We start from the raw sequence: 17,587 nt of genomic DNA, 5'->3' as shown, positions 1-17,587 counted from the left end.
GCCTATCGCCGGGTTGTCTCGCCATACTGTGTCAAAAATGCTCTCATCGTTCACGTCTCTGTCACGGACGGAGAGGGACAACTCCTTTTGTGAAAGACATCGTCGCGGGACATGAGTTCACGTAGCTTGTGTACTGCTGTGCGCGTACTGGCGGGCGGTTTGCCTGTCAACATCACCTTTCGTCTCACCAACAGAGACTCTCTGTTTTGCATCGTCCCTCACTGAATCAGCTATCCAATCTTCACACACTTTGCCTTCTTCGTATGATTGGTGAAACGTCACTTGGTTGATGCAGACCTGTGTGTTTGTGGAAATGGTTCGTCGCCACAGATTGGCTGGCTCAGCCCTGGCTATCAGGCTCAGGTTCTGCTTCCGGCTATTGGTCAAAGAGACTTTCGCGTTGTCATTCGACGAGGTGCATCGAAGAAGGAAGAGGTTTCCAAAGTGGATCCCGAGTCAAGATGCTAGGTTCTATCTTGGAGGCTGAATAGGGGGGGAGGCCGAGCCAGAGCCGGTTTTTCGGCCGTTAAATTGCCGTTATGCATGTCTCAGCTGCGGAAGAGATTTGCGCGATTTTCGCCCACCACTCCTATCTGAGTTTACACACGACATCCTTGAGTGGGCACTATAGCAGTGTCCGTTTTTTTCGGCTGAGTCCGAAATTATGGTTGAGGGATTTTAGCGTGACACCCTTTGCCCAACGTTATCTCATAGGGCGCTTGCACCGTGCACGCCTCCCCACACGCAGGTTGCGCAGTCAACTCGCTCTCCACTTCAAAGATATATATAGACCCCTCCTTCCCAGCCACCTCCGCCCATCCTCATCCACCCTCACGACTCCACACGTCTAACACACTTCCAATCCACAACTTCTATCACACATACACCCACATCTCTCTCTCTCGCTCTCTCGCAACAATGGCCTGCAACTGCCAATCCTCCACCAGCGGAACCTGCACCTGTGCCCCCGGCTCGTGCAGCTGCACCGGATGCACCAACGCCTGCACCTGCAAGCAGGGCACTAACCAGAAGAAGAACTGCCAGTGCGAAGCCGAAGGTCAGGCCTGCACGTGCTCCAAGGGTTGCGCCAAGTGCGACTGCTGTTAAGCGTGCTGAGTAGCGCAACGATTTGCCCGAAGAGTGCCAAGGTCCTGTCCTGATACCCCTTCAGAAATCCCGGTTCGGATCATCGCAAGAAGCGGTCGAATCTCAAGCACTACGACTGATCTCGTAAAGTAAAGCATACCTTTATCTGCGAGGTCGGAATTCCATCTCTCAAGTTCCTCTGTTCAGATACGAAATCGCAATGACTTGTCCTTCTCGACTTTGCTAAAGTGTACGAGTGGTTGGATGGTGTGAGACGTCTTGACATCGTGAGGTGGCTGGTCTATGTCGAAGTGGCGATTCGTTGCTGAAAGGACTCTGGCGTCACTACTGCCGATCGTCGGTTGAAGAAGTGACGTGCGAATCGGCTGATCCACTGGGCTGTTGAGAAGTCATCGGGGGAAGCTGTGCCCCGGGAATCACTTGTCGGCGAGTCTCTTTCGTCCGGCTCTGCAACAGTCCAGAACGAGATTGAGGCTCACGTTGCCTAGTCATGCGCTGGGACTGGAAGACGCCGACGTCGACAAGAAGATTGAGTGCAAAGACGGCGTGGAACGTTACGGATGTTGTACCGCCGGTGCGTACCTGCCGGCGACTTGTGGAAGCATGTGGTGGGATCGACAGCAAATCTCTCGCCGGTGACTTGGTCATTGTTGTGATCTATCATTGCATACTGGCTCGCTAGGTGACTGAGCGCCGTCGATGACCTGTCAGATCGACTCGAAGTCACTCTTTCCGCTGAGCTGATTCACTCGAGCACGTCTCAATGACAAAGTTTCCCGGAATCTATGGAGTCGCAGGAGGCGAAAATTGTACACATTGGCGTCGTCAAGACGTACGCAACAATCAGTGGGCGCAAGAGCGACGACGGGATGCATCGGAGCTCGAGCGAGCGTACAGGCCAACGGACAATCGAATAGGGTCCTTGCAGATCAATCTAGACTTAGTTAGGCAGCGTTGGTCACCGTTGCTTTGCTGGCGCGCCCAGCATGCCCACCTCTCGACGAGCAATCGAACGTCGATGTCCGCTTGCCGCCGGTTTGGCATGAATGGCTCTTGCTGGCATGCGGGAAGCATGAACGACGATCGTCGGTGTGTCTTGTACAGCAACTTTGGATCGCGTGTGTCGCCGTTACGTCTCACACAATACATAGGCGAGCCGGTGGGAAGAGTGAAAGCCAGCGAGGAGAGCCAAACAAGAGTCTTGGGCAAACGAGGCGCCTTCTTTCGAGACGCGTCCAACCTGGTCGGAGTGTTTTTTTTCTTGCTAAGACCCTGCCTGACCATCCAAAATTTTGTAATCGTCCATTTACATTTTCAGTCCGGTGGCTCGGCTTCGGATCGTATTTGAATTACAAAAGAGTGGATGAGTACGGTATGCGGCCAGTTGGCCAACCGGTTTGGACCCGAAAAAAAAAGAATGCTCTTTCGCGTCTCGGCTGTGACTTTGTGGAAATCTTTGCTGCAGATCAGCGGGATTCCATGGAGGGCTCGCTCGGCGACACAATAGAGACTGTACTTCGCATCGTATGATCTCGCACGCTGTCGCACGAGCGCCATCCGACGTTGACTACCGCAGCGAGCTTTGCATTGGTGCCGAGCCAGAACAGGGGTCGTCATCGCGCACTCGGCAGACTAGTTGCCGCATCCAATCAACACGATCCATGATCCTGCTTCTCCTTCCTTGGCCGGCGCCTCGTATCGGTCTCATGCTTCTTACATGGTTTCTTGGAACAAAAGGCAGGCTGTGCAAGAGGCGGAGAACCGGGGCTGGTCAGTCGTGTGGCATCGGCGTTTACGTGAAGCTCTCTCGGAATCGAGGCTGCGGACTACGACAGAGAAAGAGAAATTCGCTAGATGCCGAGCTGGCATTTTTGGTGCACCACACACGATCATGCATCGGCACAACTGCACAGCTTGACGGCTGCTCCTCTCTCGCCTCGCTGGCGGATCGACATTCCGCCCCTGAAATCCGACCTCGCCAACGATTCAGCCTACTCCTGCAGCTTGCCAGCGTGAAGCTGTGTCTGGGATTCGCTTCGGTCCTTTCCTCCGGTTCATCGAGCCGACCGACGGCATGTCGGAATTTGCCATATCGCTATTTGCGTGCCCATCATCCCCGGAGGCTCACTACCTCACCTGCCTCCCTTTCGTTTGGACTTCGTTTGTGCAGCCGCTTGACGTTCGGCATCATTGGTGGCATGCAGGTGACACCGACGACGATCGCCGTCGCTTGTCTCCACCCACAAAAGACGCCGCTCGGATCTTTGTCGCCAAGTGTGTGTGTCTCGCGATGCGCTCCAGGCGAACCCGGCGGCTGCCATTCTTTGCTCTTGATGCCAGCGTCGACGCAGTTGGACATGTTGGGCCACCTCGTTGTTCTCGCATCGTGCATGCATGACCCTCGGAAATCCACCTACTTGTTTATTGACCGAGGCAATCGACGGTTCAACCCCTTCCCCTGCCGCCTCCGTTGATCAGAACCTCCGCCGGCCTTGCTGCATTTGCGAGCACATGCGTCCCCCTCGGCTCCAATGCCTTCCGCCTGATGAGCTTCTAGCAGATCGTCCCCCTCTTCTCATCTAGCGCCCACACTTGCACACACGAGCACAACCCCGTGCTGCGGCGTTGCTTGCACTGCTCTGCCATCCCACCTTTAATTTGTTTACCGCCCAGACACGCACCTGTCCCGCCCGACCCCTGAGAGGATCCTCTTGAACACGCAACCTATTTATCTATCAGGTGTAGCGCGCTTGTTCTTTCCATCCCTTCCGTCCTCTCTATCCCTTCTCTTTGCCTCTTCCCTCCCATCATCCCCCCTTTCCTCGTCGTGGAAGTCTCTCTTTTGATCCGTAGAACCGTCCAAGTCTTTCTCCAGCATCGGCCCGGCGTTTCCACTTCCATCACCACAGAGACTCTTACATCACCATGAAGCTCTCATCCACAGCCATCGTGGCAGCTGTATCGCTCGCCTCGTCGGTCGCCGCCAACATCGGCCGTGGCGTTCCCGACCCCAAGAACATTCAGAACCTCTACAAGCGTCACCGCGACAGTGGCCACTACCACAAGCTCATCTACAAGCGCGGTTCGCCCGCCGACTCGGCTCTCAAGCCGCGCGCCACCACCGAGCCCGAGCAGGCCGCCATCACGTCTGCCAAGCAGGAATGCCAGGCCTACTACCTCCCCGAGATGGCCGCCATCCAAAAGCAGTTCCCTGTGCCCTGGGACAACGCCACCATCCTCCCCGGTGATACCGAGGCCATGAACGTCTGGAACGCCATCAAGAACTCGGGCACCATCCCCACCGACGTCAAGCCCAAGGGCAAAGTCAACGGCGATTTCACGTCGTTCACACCCACCTACCCTCACAGCGATCCCGACTGTTGGTGGACCTACAATGGCTGCGACACGCCCAAGCACCCCAACCTCGCCGCCGACCTCACGCAGTGCCCTGAGCCCAACACCTGGGGTCTCACCTTCGACGACGGCCCCAACTGCACCCACAACGCCTTCTACGACTTCTTGCAGCAGAACAAGCAGAAAGCCACCATGTTCTATATCGGCTCCAACGTCCTCGATTGGCCGCTCGAGGCGCAACGTGGTCTGGTCGACGGTCATCACATCTGCGTTCACACCTGGTCGCACCAGTACATGACCGCGTTCCCCGACGAGCAGGTGTTCGCTGAGCTCTACTACACTGCCAAGGCGATCAAGGACGTTGTCGGTGTTACGCCCACTTGCTGGCGCCCACCGTTCGGCGACATCGACGACCGCGTTCGTGCCATCGCCAAGGGTTTGGGATTGGAATCGGTGCTGTGGACCGACGACACGGATGACTGGAAGATCCTGCCCGCCGGTACCGAGCCTACTGCGAGCATCGACGCCAACTACGCCTCGATCATCGCCAAGGAGACCAACGGACCCACCGCCGGCCAGGGCAACATCGTCCTCACCCACGAGATCAACGGACACACCATGGACGAGTTCATGAAGCAGTACCCCAAGATCCAGGCGGTCTTCAAACACATTGTACCGCTCACCGCCTGCATGAACCAGACCAACCCGTACCCTGAGAAGATCACCTACCCCAACTTTGCCCAGTACATCGCCGGCAACATCAACGCGACCGGCCTCCCGCAAGGTTCCCAGATCAAGGCGGGCGACAACAACTACCAGCCCAGCGCGGCGATCAGCCAAACGGCTACGGGAACCCAGACCGGTGGCATCTCCGGTGCTACGGGTGCCGGATCGTCCAGCTCGACTGGTTCGAGTGGCTCGAGCAGTTCGACGACAAAGGCGAACCAGAGCAACGAGAAGTCGGCGGGTACATCGTTGGTCGTCGGTGGATCGTTGGCTCTCGTCGGTCTGCTTTCCGTCGTCGTCATGCTTGTCTAAGCAATTCTCTCTTTGCACAAAAAATATAATGCTTTTGTCTTCTTTAGTTCTTCACTTGGACGCTCTCGACAGGTCCCGTCTCTCCAAAAAGCAACTGCGATGGACTTGTATGTGTGTAGCTCCTCTCGTTTCAATTTCCCACTTCATCGCAATCATCACAAGAACATTCAGTATCTCATCAGTCGTCCTTCGTTGCAATAATGTCCAGACCTGCTTCATTCAACTTTGCACCTTTCGTCGTTGTGTTCATGTGGCGAGTCGACTGAGAGACGTGTTAGCGCGTGACAGACGGAGAGTCAGGGAAGGAAGTGCATTGTTCATTGAAGACGGGGGGTATCGGTGCTGAAGCACGGTGAAAGTGAAACTAGTGGTGCACCGCTCAGATGGTGAGTGGCACAAGGATGGCGGTAAGAAGTCGAAAGGTTCAGAGACGGTTCAAAGCGGAAGTGGTGGCGCGACTAGCGACGAGTGCGGTCCGCGGTCCAGCGGGTCTTGCAGCGAGACTGCGCGGTGTCGTCGAGTGCATCTTGTTCGGCGAAGCGGCTCGCGTAGCGACGGTGCGGATGGACGGGTTCACGTCCTGCTCCTCCGCCATCAAGACCGACTGCTTGGAGATGGTCGACTGAGCCGAGTTGACACCAGCGGGACCGAGAAGCACCGAAGGCACAACGTCTCCTGGAGCGATGTTCTCGGCGGCTGCGACGCGCACCTGCTCCAGATCAGCTTCCTTCTGCTGTTTGCGCATAACACGGCGCAGGTGACGAAGCGAAGACGAGCGTGGCGTCAAACAGGGAGTCAACACTTTCCCCACTCCAGCGTGAATCGTAGCTGCACGTTGCAGAGTCTCGGTGACGAGGGTTGGTGCAGCAGAGCGTGTGATCGCTGACAGCATCGGAAGCGACGCCGAAGCATTGCTACCGGCAGACCGGTTGAGACTTGCGATTGTCGGACGCATGACGCTCGGAGAGAAAGTTGAAGCGACAGGCTTGTCGGGCGACGCGGGAGCGGCTTCGTTGACAGTAGCCGTAGCGCTGACGTTTCTCTGGCTCCCGAAACCGGCGAGTGCCGCTTTAGTCCTCGCTTTGATCTCCTTGAGTCTGGCCTGACGCGCCATCTCGGCTCGGCCTAGACCTTGGGAGACGCTGCTGCGGATGCTTCCGCCGAACCGACTGCTGATGCTGCTGTGCTTGCTCGCCTCTGTCGAGCCGCTCATGGCTGAGACTGCTGCAGAAGGCTTGCGCACGTCGCGATTCGACTCTTCCAACGGTGTTGCTGTCGGATTGGTCATCGTCGTCACTCCAGTGAATCTGTTCCGTGTACCAGCCGAAGCCGTCAACCCACCACCGCCAGTCGAGGCAAGATTCGCGCGAGAGCTGATGCTTCGAGACATGGCAGCCTGCTGCTGCTGCTGCTTGACAAACGCCGCCTCCCTCTTCTGCGACTTCGCACTCGTCGTCCCTTTCTTCGCCGAACCGCTGCTGGCAGCAAAGGTTCCCTTGGTGGCCTTGATTACCGTCTTCCGCAGCGAAGAAGCTGCACGCGTTGGCGCGCTCTCGATGTCAGCGGTGGAAGACGATGCGACGCTGAATTTGTACGGCATGCCTTCGCGGTCGGGTCGAGTGACGCGGATGACGACGGTCTTCTTCCCGGGCGGGATTTCGAGGACGGTGTTTTGCGAGGCATCTTGGTCTTCGGAGACGGCGAGACGGAGTCGTTTCGCTCGCGGTGGATCGCTGCTGGCGTTGGTTGTGACGGTGTTGTTGGAGGCGTGTCGGAGTTGTACGATCTGGGCACGTGTGGTAGAGTGCGGTAGAGTTGTTGGTGGTGGCGATCTGGCTGAGGACACTGGGGGAGTGGGAAGCGGGCGTCGCTGTACAGGGACCTTGCGGGCGCTGGTGGATCGGGTCATGGCAGCGAGACTGCGTGTCGATGTGGAAGCATCCACACGAGTACGGCGAGACGTGGATGTGCTGGCGGTCATCCGAGCCGCCGTGACCGATGATGCTGTCGCTGCCGCAGTGGAGACGGACGGGCCCGAACTGTTGGAGGCAGCAGATTTGCGTGAGTCTGTCGAAGACGATGTCGCACCTGCACCCACACGTCGCGCAGCGTAATGGTTGACGATCGAGTCCATCTTGTTGAACTGTCGCTCGTGATGGATCTCATACCTTCCAGAGCGGCTCTTCGACATGCCCTGAGACGAGGCAGAAGCTGCGAGGTTCTGCCAGGTACCATTGCCGATGCTCGACATGGTCGTGAGCGATCCAGAGGTGGCTGATCGTCCAGCTGCGGTCAAGCGTGCATTCACATCTGCGAGGACGGACGCGGCAGCAGCCGAAAACTGCCGAGACGTGATGGACGGAAGGGTCGAAGAGCTGGCCAGACAATCGCTCGAGACGCCGTCGGGAAGAGGCAAAGTGGAAAGATCCGGGTATAAGTTGAAGCTGCCATCTCCTGCTAAGGTGGGACGATTCATCTCCAGGATGGTTGCTGAGCATAAGGGCGGGGCGAGTCGATTCGAGCTTGGCAGCGCTTTGATGATGCGCAGTGGCTGTGTGTTTTCGGATGCATCCGTGTCGATCGATGGAGCAAGAGGAGAAACGGATCGAATCGGTGCGGGAGAGGACACGGGAAAGATAATGGTGTTCCTCTGTGACAGCGTTGCATTCTCGTCGTCATCGTCGTCTGTGTCCATGTCGTCGTCTAGCTGCTTGACGTCTTCGATAGCCTTGACCATATCAGAGACACGCTTCTGCCTTGTGCGCGGAGTCAATGGAGGGTACGGCAACGAAGCTGATTCCGGCTTTTCATCGATGGTCTGCAAGTCGTCCGTGCCCGACTCTTGGCTCGAATCGCTCTGCCTGGGTCGTTTGACGTGTCTCAGAATGGGCACATTGCCCTTTGTTGGGCTATCGGAAGGGATGTTGGATGCGGCGTACTCCTGAAGTTGTCGGATGAGATCCGCATTCTTGCCGACAGCTTTGATGCCGAAGCGCCTGCAAAGGTTGGTGAGCTGCTTGCGTTTGAGGCAATGAAGCGCATCGGGAGAGAGCAGCATATTGCCGTTCATGTTTGCGCGGTCGGACGGAGGCACCGCCGTGCCTTCTAGGTGCGGATAAGAGCTGCAATGCGGATGGTGTAGATAGATATGATGATATGGCGGTAGCGGATGGCATGTGAGCTCATGCTTGAAGCTTCAGGGCTGAGTTTGCCGAGGCAAGGGATTCGACGATCTCGCCTTGTTTGGCAGGAGCTTAGTTGCCATAAACGGCAAGTGTTCCAGGAGAGAGAGAGGTGTGTGTGTGTTGTGTAACTTCTACGGAAACTGCAGCTTCAAATCAACACTCGTAAAAAAGTGTTGGTCTCACATTTTGCATTCTATGAAGCGCAATGTGACGATCATGATCGGCGCTTGCTTCCTCCCCGATTCACACGACCAAAGTAACACAAGCCACCAGATCGCGTTCTTGAGACCTTTTGGAGCTATCACACGCCCACTCGTGTAATTCTTCCCGAAAGTCACATCGAGCCTCTTGCCAAGTTGCGCTAAGGCCTTCTGTGCGACGTTTTCGTCCTCCATGCTCGTTCTGCTCGGCCGCTTGTAAGCCTTCGGCGTCATCGCAGTCAGGCTCAGCACTTTGAATTCAAAATGCCAGCCCACTTGTCCTACATTCCCAGGGTATCCTAGACAAGCTCAGCTCCGTGAAGAACCGGTACTCACACGGACATTGTTGTTGTACGCTTCATCTCAATCGTAACCTTGTGCGTCGTCGAAGCCCATCGCCCGGCGTCTTGAAGCTCATGCTTTCTTTCCGTGCCGCATCAGCTTAAGCTCAGCTTCAGGATCGTTTCGGACGCAACTGCTGTCATCATTCCTCTTTGTTGCAAGTCTCTTCTCAGCACAAGCTGCAATCGGCAACGCCTATGCTCCGCATCGGCATCGCTTCCCGCTCATCCGCACCATTGTCGTTTGCTCAGTCAAGCCCAGTTCATCTCCGAACAAGCTCATCTTCTTGCAGATCTTCCACGCTCGACGCTCGATAATCACGACTGGACCTGCAATACTTTGCCATGGCCTCCACCACCCTCGTCAAAAAGTCACACGGTGCGGATGCTGTGTGATCGTTCATGTTCACCTTCCGCTTCTTCACTCTTCCGATGAGCTCAGCGGACTCGGGGCAGCGCCAGGGACCTGCAAGACTTACAGCTGCTTTGACGGATATATAGAGGCTCATCCTTGTTAGTCAACTTCATACCCCACCACCGCGATTCACTTGATCAAGACGTCCATCAGTCCCGCACCACCTCACAAGCCTGGAACCTCTCCGGAAGTACATCGCTTGTGCTCATCGCTGATTACGTCGTTGCGCCCGTCATCATCGGACTTCGTCAGACCAAAACATGCATCAAAATCAACCTTCTCGGGGTCAAGGTAACAGCGGCAGGCAAAGCGCTGGCAAGAGATCCGCCCCAGATATTGCCGCATCACGCCCGCAAAAGGTAGGTAGAACGCTCGACCGAGCATCCTCGTCGATTCTTGGATCCCTCTTTTACTCTCAGGATAGCCCAGATCACCAAGACGCAATCGACTTGACCATGTCAGACTCGGAAACCGAGTCGGATTCGTTCCACGATGCCGCAGGGGTCGATCTTTCCGACACGCCCGGATCGTCTCAGCCGACAGATGGGCCCGCCTCTCCACAAGCTCCTCTTGCCGCATCAAAGAGTGCCAATCACGAAAAGGCTCCAACCTGGGCACTCTTCAAAGAAGATCTCAATGACGACGGTGAACCCGGCCGTATCTTCTTGCCCATACCAAACACTGCTCGCAAGGAAAGGGTCAAAGTTGAGCAAGTGGATCAAGTCTCGGAGCCGCTGCAAGCCGTTCCGCCCAATGCGGAAGCAGAGTCGCCATCCGTAGACCCTGTCTCGCAGACCGATCACTCAAATAGCTCCGTTCATCAACCAGCACTGCCAAGGCAGTATCTGTCTCCTTTCATTGTGGTGAAACCCCACATGCGAGTCAAGGCTATGCAAAAGCAACACGACGGTCGACTCGGGGTCCCTTGGGGAGTACAGTACTATCTCGCCTATCTGGTCTCGTCCGGCCATATCAGCATGGACGAGTTGAAGATCACGACTGGAATCAAGACGCTCAGGTCCGACTCGAACGTAGCATCCTTCTCCGCGCTTCTGGACCCTAGCAACCAGGATCTGCTTTGGGAGGACGGCCCAAATGGAGCAGTCACCACGCGCCGTGCTACTAAGGACGAGCTGAAGGTGTACAACGAACTGGACAGGGAGAATCAGATGCGCGCCGAATCGCATCTCAACGGCGTCATTGGCCCCCCCGGAGAGGAGATGCGCTCATACGGCGGACGAGTGCTCTTCGAGGGTAAATTCGTGTGCTCCAAGAACGAGCAGAAAGGCGGTCAACACCGCACGTTCGGAATTCAACTCTTCCGTCCCAAACTCGGCGGCAGTTGTCGCTTCGCGAGGAGATTTGGCAGCGAAAGCATCATCAGGATCAAGTTGGACCCGATCATGGCCAAGGATGCACGCCGCTTTCCGCTCCATCCCAAAACACGCGACATTCAGCAAGAGATTCGTCGATTCCTTTCGCGCAAGATCCAAATCTTTGGCCGCGAGTACCGCCCGTTTTACTGCAAGGACGAGACCGTCTTTTACTTATGGGTGGGCTCGGCCAAAGAATCTCACCATCAGCCGGAGCTCGACTGCGTCTGGGACTTGATTGACCACCATGCTCCTTTTTCTGGAAACGCGCACGCGCCGTTGGGAAAGTTCATTCAGCGTGTACAGCTCGGGCTGTCAACCTCCGTACCAGCATGCGTTGTCGATAGGATCATATACGTCGAAGATATCTTTGGTGATCCCGATCCAAAGACTGGGAAGGCCGTAGAGATGACGGATGGTGCCGGTATCATGTCGCTGGCTGTCGCAAGCGACATTGCACAGCATATGGGTTACAAGAAAATTCCGTGCGCGTTTCAAGGCAGAATCGCGGGAGCCAAGGGTGTCTGGTACGTCGACCCGAATGCAGAACGCGACCTACCCATCGAGAAGCAAGAGCGCTGGATCAAGATCCGTACTTCGCAGAGAAAGATCAACTATCCCGACAATATGCCGCTAGACCTGAGCCAACTCACCGTGGACCTAATCGGACCGTCGCGCACGTTTGCCCCCTCGACGCTGTCAAAACAGATCATCCTCGTCATGAAGAGCAACGGAGTGCCCATCAGTACATTTTCAGACATGCAGCAGGCCGGGCTGCAAGCGATCGCTGACGAGTTTTCCGATTGGTCCGGATGTAGCGATGTGGCCCGCATGCGACTCGCTACTGTCCTCGATCGTCATTTCAATGTGGAGTCGATCAGGTCGAAAAGGAGCATCGATGCAGCTGAGCATCGTGCTCAGGGTATGGGATCGCACGTGGGCACCAAGGACGGCGATCAAGATTTGGGCGACGATGATCGCGAGCTGCAATTTGGTCAGGACGGTCGGCATGTGTGGAACGGTATGCCTGCCTGGAAAATCGAACGCGCCTACGAGATGCTACTCGGCGGATTCCATCCCGAAAAGTGCGCATACCTGTCGGATCTTCTCGTCGAAGCAGCCGACTTGGCGATGAAGAAGCTCATCCGTCGCTTTGCCATCCCTGTTGCTCGTAGTGCCGAAGCGATGGTCATCGCAGACCCGACGGGTACGTTGGAAGAGGGCGAGATGCAGTTTCGATTCAGCGACGACGATCTGCTCGATCCCGACACGCGGCTGGGACTGAATCATGTTCCCGAAGGTGAGGTGCTGGTGACGCGTCATCCTTGCTTGCTCCCGACGGATGTCCGCAAAATACGTGCAGTTGTACGCCCCGAGCTTAGCATATTCAAGGACGTCGTAGTGTTCCCAAGCAAGGGCAAGAGACCGCAGGCATCGCTTCTCAGCGGCGGAGACTACGACGGTGATCTGGTTAGGGTGTTTTGGGAGCCAAAGCTGGTGGAGTCATTCAAAGATTCGGACGTACGACACGCCGACTGTCCGTTCGACATCAGCCAAGTTTTTGACCGTAACGAAATGAAGGTGGCAAAGTTTGTACAAGCACATGAGAAGCTGCATAAGGATGAACGAGACAGGCTGCTGACGGAACAGCTGGTTGCAGGTGCGTTCCAACCGGCCGTCCAAGGCATCTACGGACGGTTGCATCTCTATGCTGCCCTGGAGTTTGGCACTGAGAGCGAAGAGGCAATTGATCTCGCCCACAAATTCGCTCAGGCACTGGACAGCCAAAAGACGGGCCTCTCGATCAAGCCGCAGATTCGTATCCAGGACAGCAAAATGTTTTCCGGCGCTCTTCCGGACTGGGCATCCAAATCGTCGGACGAGCCAGATTCCAAGGACTGGTTTGGCATCGAAGACTACGGCGAGGCTTCAACAGCGCGCAAGAATAGCTCGCGTCCAGAATCGGTGTTGTGCGCACTATGGAAGGAAGGCAAAAAGGAGGTGGGGCTTCTGAAGCAGAAGCTGCAGACACGAAGCGACAAAGTGCGAGGCGTCGAAGATACAGACATTTCAGGAGTATGGAGACAGGCGAAGAGCTTGGGACGGGTCGCGTGGGAGATGGAAGAGACTATACGGACTCAAGTCAAGGTGAGCGAGGAAAGCTACGTGCGAACCAACTCAAGTACACGACAGAGAATCGAGGCCAAAAATCGCGACATACGCTACGGCACGGCGACAAGCAGCAAGAGCGGAAAGCAAGGCTCACACAGCGTGCCGCTGCGCAGGGTGCGTTCGGAAGCGCCCAAAGCGATGCTCACGAGTGCAACATCAACGATGACGGGCGCTGTTGACGATCTGCATCGAGACGACATGTCTGACCGTCTGGACGGGACCACGGAGGTGCCCGTTGTCTTGGCGTCGGCGTACGCGGTGGCTTCTCGTTTTTGCCAGTGGCCAAGGAAATTTGCGAAAGAGCACGTTGCCAAGATGGATGACCTGGAGGTGGAACGACTGGAAAAGCTTCGCGCATCGTATGCGTACTCGGTAACATATCACAGCAAGCCTCGATTCTCATTTGAGATGGCGTGGCATTGGATCCTGAGCCTCAAAGCACAGGCCTGCGGGAAGCAGCAAGCGCAGGGATCGGGAAGTTTGCAGGTGCCGACATCGACGTTGGACCTCATGTCACTTCGTGCCAAGATCATCCGACGCAACCACGAGATGAGTCAGGGCCGGGGCGTCGAGATCTAGGTGCGCCATCTGAACGACCACGACTTTGGCCTCTTGTAGCCCTGTGGTGCCTCACTCATACCTTCTTAGTGCACCATCGGCTCGACAAAGCAACGGCAGTCGCCATGCTTCGATAAAAATAAATCTACTGCCCGATTGTCCCGATGTGGTTTTCTCATCACCAAATCAGAAGTGTTGGATTATTCGCCGTGCAGAGATAGAGCCGCATCGCCGTGTGCTGCCTCTTTCATGAGGGCCGCTGCTTTGCAATCCGATTTATGCTCGCAAGGCTCAAGAAGAAATTCAAGAAGAAATTCAGCGCGAGTGCGCCAAACCCTCTTTCACCCGACTTTGCCCCGCGAAGACGAATGAGTGAGCGCTGCAGTGCCTCGACTTTTTGCAGCGGCTGACTCGGCTCTTCGCCGTGTTCAGAAGACAAACCACCGTCGCCTTCTTCCTCCCTCTCCTTTCACCTTTCTCTGTCATCTCGCCTTCTCCTCGTCATCATCATCATCAAAGGTCGGATTAGCACGAGGCAAAGCTGGCATCGCACCGCACTGCAGGCTCATCTTTGGCACGCCACGTCTCGCTCCGCACCCCGGCAATCAAGCCATCCACAGCACTGCAGCATTGTTCGGCCACACCACCTCACCATGATGGCGTCGCTCGCCCGCATTCAGAGAGGCCGCAACGGTCTCTCGGCTGCTCAAAAGGCCATTGGTGCTACACGCGCCTTGGCCACTCCTGCCGCTGATGGTCGCGTCCCCACCTTCCACCCATCTCGCGTACCACCCTACACAGATTTGCTCGCCACCCTCGAGACAGTGCGAGCACAACTCAATCGTCCCTTGACATTGTCCGAAAAGATCCTCTACTCACATCTCCACAACCCAGAGCAGGACCTTGCCGGCGTCGGTGCGGATGTCTCTGCGATTCGAGGCAAGAAGTACCTCAAGCTCAAGATCGACCGTCTGGCCATGCAGGATGCCTCGGCGCAAATGGCTCTTCTCCAGTTCATGACTTGTGGTCTTCCACGCACCGCCATCCCATCCAGCGTACACTGCGATCATCTCATTCAGGCCTACGAAGGTGCTGAGGCAGATCTGAAGCGCTCCATCGCCTCCAATCAGGAAGTCTTCGCTTTCCTTGAGTCGGCATCCAAAAAGTACGGAATCGAGTTCTGGGGTCCAGGATCCGGCATCATCCACCAGATCGTCCTCGAGAACTACGCCGCTCCTGGTCTCCTCATGCTCGGCACCGACTCTCATACGCCCAACGCTTCCGGTCTCGGCTGTCTCGCCATCGGCGTGGGAGGCGCCGATGCTGTCGACGCCATGACCAACACGCCTTGGGAGCTCATGGCACCCAAGGTGCTCGGTGTCCACCTCAAGGGAGAGCTCAGCCCATGGTGCACTCCTAAGGACGTGATCTTGCATCTCGCTGGAAAGCTCACCGTGCGCGGTGGTACCGGCAAGATCGTCGAATACTCGGGCCCTGGTCTGCAGACGCTCCCCGCCACCGGTCTGGCCACCATGTCCAACATGGGTGCCGAAGTTGGCGCAACAACATCCGCTTTCCCCTTCACTCCTGCCATGGGCTCGTACCTCGAGGCTACTGGACGTGCCGAGGTGGCTCGTGCCGCCGAAAAGGCTGCCGGCCAAGGCTTCTTGGCTGCCGACGAGGGTGCCGAATACGACGAGCGCATCGAGATCAACCTTTCCGACCTGGAACCTTGCCTCAATGGACCCTTTACCCCCGATCTCAGCACACCACTTTCCGAGTTTGTCAACAAGGCCAAGTCCGATGCGCGAGATCACCCTGTCGAGCTCAGCGCCGCACTGATCGGCAGCTGCACCAACTCGTCGTACGCCGACATGGCTCGTTGCGCATCGCTCGCTCAGCAGGCTCGCGACCGTGGCATGAAGGTCAAGTCGAGCTTCGACGTCACTCCTGGTTCCGAACAGGTTCGAGCTACCGTCGAGCGTGACGGCATCCAGCAGGTTCTGACCGACGTTGGTGGACGTGTCCTGGCCAACGCGTGCGGTCCTTGCATCGGTCAGTGGAACCGAAAGGAGCTGCAGGGCGAGGACAACGTCATCTTGACTTCGTTCAACCGAAACTTCCGCGGCCGCAACGACGGCAACTCCAAGACGTGGAATTTGCTCGCTTCCCCCGAGATCGTCACTGCCATGGCCTTCGCCGGTCGTCTCGACTTCAACCCCATGACCGACAGCCTCACCGCACCCGACGGCAAGCCTTTCAAGTTCGAACCTCCTCAGAGCGACGTCTTGCCCGCCAGCGGGTTCGCGCAGGGTGACATCGACTACCTGCCTACTCCCATGCCCGAGCCTCAGCCAGACACCGAGGTGCTTATCAGCCCTACCTCGGCTCGTCTCGAGCCGCTCGAACCCTTCTCGAGTCCCTTTGCCGCTACCGCAGCCGAAGGCAAGTACGAGCTTCCCAGTATGCGATGCCTGTTGAGGATCAAGGGCAAGTGCACCACCGACCACATCTCTGCCGCCGGTCCCTGGCTCAAGTACAAGGGTCATCTCTCCAACCTCGCCGAGAACACGCTCATCGGTGCCACCAACGACGAGTTCGACGCCGTCAATGTCGCACAGGATTACGCCACGGGCAAGCAGGACACCATCCCCGGTGTCGCCAAGAGCTTCAAGTCTCGTCAGCAGCCTTGGATGATGGTCGCCGATCACAACTACGGCGAAGGCTCTGCGCGTGAGCACGCCGCCCTGCAACCTCGATTCTACGGGTGCAACCTCATCGTGGCCCGCAGCATTGCACGAATTGCCGAGACCAACCTGCGCAAGCAAGGTGTCCTGACGCTGCTGTTCGAGAATGAAGCTGACTATCTTAAGATCGCGTCCGGCGATCTGGTCGAGACTGTTAACCTGACGGATCTCATCCGACCGGGTGGAGATTTGTCAACGCAGGTCAAGTTGAGGGTGACCAAGTTCGAGGAGGATGGCAAAACGGTCAAGGAGAGCTTCGAGTTGCCGACCAAGCACTCGTTGAGTGCAGCACACTTGGACTGGATCCGAGCTGGCTCGGCGCTCAACTTGATCCGCGAGCAGGCTGCCGCTTCGTCGTCTGCATCTCAGACCGGTGCCGGTGTTTCGGGTGCCTTCGCAGCTGCAGCCAAGTCAGCTGCCAGCAAGGTCGGCTCTGCCTTGGGAGCCGTCCGAGGCTACGCCACCGCTGCCAAGCCTGCTGGGGGATCGCGCAACCCAAATGACCCCAACTATGTCCCACCCGCCGCCGACCCACGCACCGAGTCCATCCGCAAGATCGTCTACCCACCTGCACCGTCCTCGTCGAAAGAGCGAGCCGTGTTCTCCGCCACCTCGGCTGCCTCCGTCCTGCCCTTTGGCGAGGCATCCGAAGAGATCCACTCGACCATCACCCGCGCATGGCTGCTCTACCAGCGCACGCAGCGCGAATCGCTCGCCGCTTCGCTCAACGCCAAGCAGGCCCGTCTCCGCGAAGCGCTGACCGATCTCAAGCAGACCGACCCACGTCTGTACGCAGCGGCGACCTACAAGGTCGCACCCAACAAGCGCAGTCCCAAGGAGCACAGGAAGCTCGTCGAGCTGGGCCTGGTGACGTTGCCGGGCGCAGAGCCCAAGGCGGATGCGCCGACGGGGGCGGAGGCGAGGAGGTTGGTCAAGGCCGTCGCTGGTGGCGCTAGGTTGGAGGGGTTGTTCCCGAGGGAGATGCGCGTGCCTACGCAGACGCCCGGAAGGAAGCTTTGGCCCGGATTTGAGGGTGCTCAGGAGGTGTAAGGGGTGTTGCCGAATAGAAGCGATTCATCGATCTACAGTTGAGCTCA

At 57.0% G+C, this 17,587-nt stretch overlaps 6 protein-coding genes across 6 annotated transcripts; 3 read left to right on the top strand and 3 right to left on the bottom strand.

Moving 5' to 3' along the window:
- Nucleotides 1-1,431: 1,431 nt before the first annotated feature.
- On the bottom strand, nucleotides 1,432-2,256 carry PHSY_001078 (hypothetical protein; the record flags this gene model as incomplete). The annotated part of the gene is made up of 2 exons (XM_012331710.1): nucleotides 1,432-1,699; nucleotides 2,102-2,256. The coding sequence occupies 2 exons, from the start codon at nucleotides 2,254-2,256 to the stop codon at nucleotides 1,432-1,434; spliced, it is 423 nt and encodes a 140-aa protein (XP_012187100.1).
- Nucleotides 2,257-2,633: 377 nt separating this feature from the next.
- Nucleotides 2,634-5,499, top strand: PHSY_001077 (chitin deacetylase; the record flags this gene model as incomplete). Its single annotated transcript, XM_012331709.1, has 2 exons — nucleotides 2,634-3,311; nucleotides 3,961-5,499. The coding sequence occupies 2 exons, from the start codon at nucleotides 2,634-2,636 to the stop codon at nucleotides 5,497-5,499; spliced, it is 2,217 nt and encodes a 738-aa protein (XP_012187099.1).
- A 424-nt stretch (nucleotides 5,500-5,923) lies between these two features.
- PHSY_001076 (hypothetical protein) lies at nucleotides 5,924-8,569 on the bottom strand (the record flags this gene model as incomplete). The annotated part of the gene is made up of 1 exon (XM_012331708.1): nucleotides 5,924-8,569. One exon carries the CDS (start codon nucleotides 8,567-8,569, stop codon nucleotides 5,924-5,926), a length of 2,646 nt encoding a protein of 881 aa, XP_012187098.1.
- Nucleotides 8,570-9,805: 1,236 nt separating this feature from the next.
- PHSY_001075 (hypothetical protein) lies at nucleotides 9,806-10,024 on the bottom strand (the record flags this gene model as incomplete). Its single annotated transcript, XM_012331707.1, has 1 exon — nucleotides 9,806-10,024. The coding sequence occupies one exon, from the start codon at nucleotides 10,022-10,024 to the stop codon at nucleotides 9,806-9,808; it is 219 nt and encodes a 72-aa protein (XP_012187097.1).
- Nucleotides 10,025-10,095: 71 nt separating this feature from the next.
- On the top strand, nucleotides 10,096-13,764 carry PHSY_001074 (hypothetical protein; the record flags this gene model as incomplete). The annotated part of the gene is made up of 1 exon (XM_012331706.1): nucleotides 10,096-13,764. The coding sequence occupies one exon, from the start codon at nucleotides 10,096-10,098 to the stop codon at nucleotides 13,762-13,764; it is 3,669 nt and encodes a 1,222-aa protein (XP_012187096.1).
- A 632-nt stretch (nucleotides 13,765-14,396) lies between these two features.
- On the top strand, nucleotides 14,397-17,540 carry PHSY_001073 (aconitate hydratase; the record flags this gene model as incomplete). The annotated part of the gene is made up of 1 exon (XM_012331705.1): nucleotides 14,397-17,540. The coding sequence occupies one exon, from the start codon at nucleotides 14,397-14,399 to the stop codon at nucleotides 17,538-17,540; it is 3,144 nt and encodes a 1,047-aa protein (XP_012187095.1).
- Between the last annotated feature and the right edge of the window lie 47 nt (nucleotides 17,541-17,587).

This window comes from Pseudozyma hubeiensis (assembly GCF_000403515.1).
Source record: "Pseudozyma hubeiensis SY62 DNA, scaffold: PHS13, whole genome shotgun sequence".
Lineage (NCBI taxonomy): Eukaryota > Fungi > Basidiomycota > Ustilaginomycetes > Ustilaginales > Ustilaginaceae > Pseudozyma > Pseudozyma hubeiensis.
This window is presented reverse-complemented; position numbering and strand designations above follow the sequence as displayed.